This window comes from Myotis davidii, unplaced genomic scaffold (assembly GCF_000327345.1).
Source record: "Myotis davidii unplaced genomic scaffold, ASM32734v1 scaffold1017, whole genome shotgun sequence".
NCBI lineage: Eukaryota > Metazoa > Chordata > Mammalia > Chiroptera > Vespertilionidae > Myotis > Myotis davidii.
This window is the reverse complement of record NW_006288361.1, coordinates 286972-293873: the sequence shown is the minus strand read 5'-3', so window position 1 is coordinate 293873 and position 6902 is coordinate 286972. Positions and strand designations below refer to the sequence as shown.

General features: G+C 38.6%; 1 protein-coding gene across 4 annotated transcripts in view; it reads right to left on the bottom strand.

Annotated features, from left to right (window-relative positions):
- Positions 1-6902, bottom strand: part of DUSP16 (dual specificity phosphatase 16) — a 106066-nt gene that overhangs the window by 34015 nt on the left and 65149 nt on the right. For all 4 annotated transcript variants that reach the window (XM_015561674.1, XM_006760218.2, XM_006760219.2 and 1 more), the window contains 2 exons: positions 6264-6855; positions 5157-5295 (listed from right to left, as the gene is read on the bottom strand). In XM_015561674.1, coding sequence (XP_015417160.1) covers positions 5157-5295; positions 6264-6491 — 367 coding nt within the window. In that variant the 5' untranslated portion in view covers positions 6492-6855. The remainder of the gene's footprint in view (positions 1-5156; positions 5296-6263; positions 6856-6902) is intronic.

Here is a 6902-nt window from a genome sequence, read left to right as displayed (position 1 = left end):
ATATAATGTTTATATATATAATGTTTATATATCATGTTTATTATATTATATATACACACACACATATATATAATAAAAATATAATTTTGGCTACAGTATGAGTAATGGGTTCAAAGGTGGCAAGATAGAAGATGTGAGACCAGTTTAGAGGCTTCTGAATCAATCTGAGGGAGGGATGATACTGGCTTGACTTAGCTGGTAGCAGAAGAAGAGCAGAGGTCAGAAGGAAGACGTGGCGATTGAGAGGTAACAGGAGTTGAAGCCCAATCCCCAAAGGCCCACAGTGCCCACCAAAAAAAGGTACTAACTGTCCTTCTGGTTTAAAAGGCTTGCATAAGTTGATTTCATTTCCTCTCAATTCCTATTTCTCCCCTTCACAAAAGATTCCACTCTAGTTCTTGCTGCCCCCTAAAATCTATGTTCATTCCTGACATTTTAAACCATGTTTCTCCCCTCAGCTAAAATGTCAAGGACCCACCCTGCCCACCCAAATCTCACTCATCTTTCGAGGTTCAATTAAAATTTCACTGCCATAATCAAATCTTCCCCAACTCGCGCAGACTACGCGGAGTCATCCCTTATCGCTACATCACACAGTTTAGCACATGATCACATGCTTCTCTGTTTCATCCACTTAGGTGTGTTTCCCCAAATTAACCGCTATGTGCCCAAGGGCAGAGGCAAGCCTTTTGCTTTTCTGGTATCCCACCCCCCAGAGCCCAGCCCAACCACAAGAGTGCCCATCAAACGCTGAGAGGCTAAATGAAAAAGTCTGGACCTGGCGTTGCTCCAGAGCACACAGATGACACGACCGGGGCAAGGGAAGACTGATGTCACCACTGTCATCGAGGGTGCTTTTGTTTGCCTTGTGCAAAACATCAGGATGAGGAACTGAGGAACTATCTTTAGTCTGGTCTGTAGTCCGTTTTTTAAAAAGACACAGACTCAGGCATTATGTCAGCCACTGGTAGCTGGAAAATGACATAAACTGGCTTACCACACACTGGCAGGTAGCAATTGGAGAAAAGATGATCCAATTTGGATAACCTCATGCAAACGGAAGCTCAGAGCAGAGCCAGCAAATACACGGCAACCAGTAGGCAAAACAGCACCTGTTTTTAGTCTGTTTACAGTGGGTCTCAGTCACTGGCTCTTTAAACACAAGAACTGCCAATTCCTGAATAACTGCAGTACTTTTACTGAAATCCATTAATGTCACTTTTACCACCAGGATTTGAAATGGGATGACTAAGGATTTCCCTTCTGTAGATGAAGGGACAGAAGAAATGCCACACCAGACAACAGAACCGACGGTAACATAGCACATACTGCAAAATCTATAACCAGAACCACCAGGCTCTACAGTATTTCCATCAGGAAGAATAGTAATTGATTCCATTAAAGGAAAGCTAGAACTGCTGACTGAATCCAGATCCCTGTTAAATAGAAATTTTAGAGCTAGGAGTGAACATATTTTTATCTACTCCTAGCTCACATTTAATAAAAATGTATTCACTCCTAGCTCTAACTTCCCTAGCAAATCTAAATCAAAACAAAGAAATGTGTATTTGGCCTTCAACCACAGCAAACATTAATCTAAGACTGTGGCTGTGTTCAGAGACGGAATGTTTACAAAAGCCCTTAGCGTTGTACCTAACACTGTACCTAATAGTAAGTGCTTAATAAATGGCATCTTCTGTCATGATTCAGAGCGATACTTCAGCATAGAACAGAGTAGGCAGACTTTCATTTGGTAATCCCCTCTGGCTAAAATAACTTAATGATTTAAAAATTTCTGTGTACAGAATATTTTTACATATTGCTCATTTCATAAAATGTGAAGAGTATGACTTGGAAATCCATAGAGGCTGAGAGAGAGCCAACACAAAAAGAGCCTTTCAGGATAAGCCTGGTCTGAAATGGGCACACTTGGTCCCCAGGCTGGCTCCTGATGCATTCCAGAAGACCCTGGAATTACTGTGGATATGGGCCTTGGGCACACAGTGAGGATAGGGAGGGTTGGGGAGAGTCACTCAAGGGCTCTGTTATTTTCCTCATCTATAAATGAAAGGGCTGAAGTCTGTGATTCATTTATGTTTTTTTGCTGTAAGGTTATCCTGTGCCTCATCACAGGATAGAAATAAGTGCTGTAGAATTTTAAAAAACTGTTGTGGGTCCCTTCTGCTTTTACTCAGAGTTATAACAGTAAGAAAAAAGAAAAAAATAATAGAACAGTATTTTCCATCTGTAGGTTGATCTTTATTTTTACTAAAATAACCCATTTATTATTCTCTTTTCTCTGTTAGCAAATTCAGTCATTTTTTTCTTCTATTTTATTTTCAAGTTGGTACCCGTAGAAATAGAACAAAGGCAAGTAGAACAAAGTGATATAGGATAAATAAGTAAAGGACAAGAAATAATATTATTTTTTAAATGGAACTAGTTTTCTGAAGGTTAACAAGACCAAAAAAGTTATCAATAAGTCAATGTTGGCAGCTATTTTGTTTTCTAACTAATAATAGTTTCTTTTTTTTAAATAGTCTTTTTGACTATTGATATAGAGATTTCACATGCATTACCTAATATGATCCTCACAATAGGATCCTCAGTTCTAAAGTCATTTTTGTAAAACAAATATTATATCATAACCATTCTGTCATTTTATTAATTTGAATTCTTAAGACTTATTTTTAAAGATGGTTGTGAGAGGATATTCATCTTCAACTATGCCTATTTAATAACTGACTTTGAAATTTTTAAGTGGAAAAATGGGAGACTTATGGCTAAACAGAATAATCAGTTGACATTTACATATATATATTTACTTAGACCATTCTCAATTCAGTGGATTCAAGAACTTGTATTCTCCTATGAGTAGAGTGAGGTTTCACAGCTATTAGCTCTCACCAAAGTTCAGTATTTAAGAATCACCCAAATTAGCACTGTTTAATTGCAAGAGTGTTTTTATTAAATCTTAAAATCATGTTTAAATCTACTTACACAGATGGAAACATTTTCATATCAGATACTTTTCCCATAGCAACAAAATACCTGCTTTATCTGAATAAATACTCTTTGGAAATTATTTATTTCAATACATTCTTAAGTTTTGCTCCACTTTTAGATTAGTTTCATTAATGTTTAATATAATCATTTATATTCTAAACTAATATAATGAATCATATGAAATATAAATGGTATAAACCTATATGCAAGCTAATCCTATATAATAAAAGCCTAATATGTTAAGTGTCTGATCGGCCGGTCGGCCATTCAACCAATCAAAGTGTAATATGCTAATGATATACTAAGGCTGCACAACCACTCGCTATGACATGCACTGACCACCAGGGGGCAGACACTCAACACAGGACCACAGCCAACCTCCCGCAGCTGGCCAACCTCCGGCTGTCCCTCCCCTCAGCCAGCCAGCCAGCCAGCCAGCCCCAATCGGATCTGGACTAGATGACCCTGATCGCCCCCAATTGTCCTCGGTCACCAGCCAGGTTGAGGGACCCTACCCATGATGAATTCGTGCACCGGGCCTCTAATGACAAAAATAAGATTTAAAGATAAAAATTAAAGACTTATGCAGAATAGTATGACTATCAAATTAATCATTTTGTGTAGAATACTGACGGGGCTCAGAAAAAGGGAAGGTTGTTCAGGCAGGGGTCAAGGTCCTGGCTGAGGAGAGCCACAGGTGTGGCCAATACAGGCAGAGTTCATTGCAGAACCGAGTTCTAAGTCTCAGGACGAGGCCTGGGAATCCAGTCTCACCGGTCCCATTAACAAGATTCCAATGCAAAGTCCCTCACAGTGGCCACAAAAACATGAAATGAGTTCCCAGACTCACCAACCTAGTTTGGTGGAACTCTACTAGCAATTGTCATCTTTACTCCCAGCAAAAGCATGTGCCTATCAACTAGAGCCAAAACCTAAACTATAATTCTCAGTTACAAAATTCTGAAAACTACATTCTAAGGAAAACTGCTTCATGGAAGGGTACTAAGGGAGAGACCAGACAGAAACATAGCATAAACAAAAGGTGTGGCAATAGCTGATCTGAAAGAGACAAGAAACTGCCCTGTTCTTTGGGAACTGAAGCAAAGGCCAAGAGAGAACTGGAGACACAGAAATCTTATCTAAACCTGCACAGAGTTTAACAGTGTTCACACACCAACAGCTGATTAATTTTACTCTCTTAAAACTGAAATGTTTATACTTCTAACAACAAATTGCCAATAACATCAAGTTCACTTCACCCTCCTTGCGGCAAAAGACTAAAGGTGTGAAAATGACAGTATCGATACCTTGTGTTTTTAGATCACATTTTTAAAAGCACTCTTGCCTATCACTGTGGTAGAATCTGCCAGACACAACAGCTTTGTGTTAAAGGTTACTGTGCATTGTCAAACTGTATCCCAGCTCTGTGATCAGTGTGTGAAAGGGCTTTATCAGGGGAAGCAAAGGATGAGCATTCTGCTTTGGAATTCAACGAGACAGAACTCCCACACCACCTTCCTTGGGGCAGATATGAAATAGTTAGTCTTCCCATGTACTTTGTAAAAATCATCTGGTTGCCTAGCATTTGTAAGACTTCCTTTCAGTTGTAAAAACAAGTAAATGTTTTAAAATATTTCCCTTAATTATCAGAAGAAATAGTCTACATACATCCTCTCCCTTCCTCATTGTTCACAGTGTCCAAGGAATTGTGATCTGATCGCTGGCGTCCACTTCAACTATAAATGTTTGAGAAGAGCTGGACACCGGAATACTGATCTGGTTCTTGCCACAGGGGGTGGCAACTAACACCAGAGCAGGAGCTGAGATGTAGAGCACATGGTGTTTCTAGATCATGGGAAGCAGCTGGCGTTGAGCTGTCTATGTGGCACACAGAGCTATCTATGTGGCACTTCTAGTTAATAAATACCAAGTGAAGAGGCATTTGAACTACTAAGTCAAAAATTCACTGGCCACTGTGTAAGGATGACAGTATTCGAGCAATAGAATAGTTACAGCACTAAAACAAATCATTGGCCACCATAACCTCTAAGTGGTGACGACCCACTGTACTTTGAGCTCATTGCGAAACACTGCTTACTCACAGAGTGCAACGAGATTCCGAGTCCTTTCATTTCTATCTCAGGCCTTACCTGCAAGCAGGTGGACGGAGCTGAAGCACTTCTCCAGTTTACCCAGAAGTACAGTGAGAAAACAGTCTGAAGACAGAGAGGCAACATCCTGGGAGCTCTGATCGTAAACTACAACCTTCTGACTGCAATCAATGTTGACCTAAAATGCAAATGTGAGACTGTTAGGAAGGACAGTGAGAAAAACAATCCCAAAAACTGCTGGTGCTGAAGCAAAAGAGTGCTTCCTGTTTTCAATTAAAAATTTGAAAAAAAAAAAAAAAGATACAGTCAACTTACTGGATAAACCTAGCATGTATATGGTTTAAATGCTTGTAAAAATCAACTTTTACAGGCAACTTGATGCTATTTCTGTGTAGATGTGCTAGAAACTACTTGGTTTTAAATCCTTAACACTATAAAAGGGTAAAGCATAGACACAAAATAAACATAACAGTCCTTGAAATAAAAACATTTAAAAATGGTTTCTATATAACAAAGAAATCAGTTGTTTAATAAAATTAAAACATGAACTCACTTTGACTCCTGAAGAAAAGAAATAGCCTTATCCATCACAAAGATGATATTTTGGATCCCAGGAATAACTCCTTGAAGATAATATGCTTACGTCCTGACCAATATTACCTTATTTTCCCATAAATCAAAAGCACTTTCTAATATAATTTTTCTGTCTTTCCAAGGCAATTGAAAAGAATGATTTCCTTTCAGTAAATTTGTAGGTAATACCAAATAATGTATTAATATCTTGTCAATACATATTCTATTACATGTTAATACATAATTACCAATAAAGTAATTATTAATAATATAATTAACTATAACTTTGTATGTGTTTAAATTAAAAAACCCCCACAATTTTAACAAGTAATTAATGGAAAAACAGCCCCTGACCAAATTAAAACAAGTTAACCTCTCTGTTTAGTTTAGAAGTATTCTTAAATGTGACAGTTTAGTTAATAAATTTCTTGAGGCATCATAAGGTACCAAAGTTTAAAAAGCAATCAAACTTCCTCAAATTATTTTCTCCCCTTAAAAAGGAGGCTTTGTTTAAAATTATTTCCCATTCAGTGTGTCCATTTATTCTAAAAAGGAAAAAAAGAAAGCATTTACCTTATGTTTTGCTGAATGCTGGATGAGTTCTGTAATTAACACTTTGTCCTGTTGCAACCTTCGCTTCATAAGCTTGGAACAGTTGATATTAATGGCTTCCAAAATGTGGGATGTATTGTATTCCACAAATGGCCGGCTATCAATTAGCAGCACTTTTTCCGTCCCACTTTCCAGCAGAGCCACCAAGCTCTCAGTAACAATTTGAGTCCCAATCATCTCATGGGCCATGGCAACAGTAAGTCCTCTTTTCCCACCTCCTCCTTTAATTTGCCACGATGATGTAATGGTGGTGTGCTCAAAGGCTCAGCCACTCCATTGTACTAACATGTATGAGGTCAGGCTGGTGGTAACTGGCAAAAGAAGAGTTAAACCCATTTTCAGCAAAAGCCCTCCAAGTGAATGTCTCTTTCTCTTTCCGTTGATGTGCTCTTGCAAAGGACTCCGTCCACAAAGCAGCCCCTCACATTTGATTCATAAAGAGATGACTGGAATAACCATCCCACAACAAAAGATGCTTTGGGGCAGTCAGGGCATTACGTCATTCTTTACCTTTGCTCCCTCGCTCCAACAGCTTGGCACTGGGCTGAAAAGCCTACATGAAGAGAGAGACAGACAGACAGAAAACAAAAGGGGGTCAAA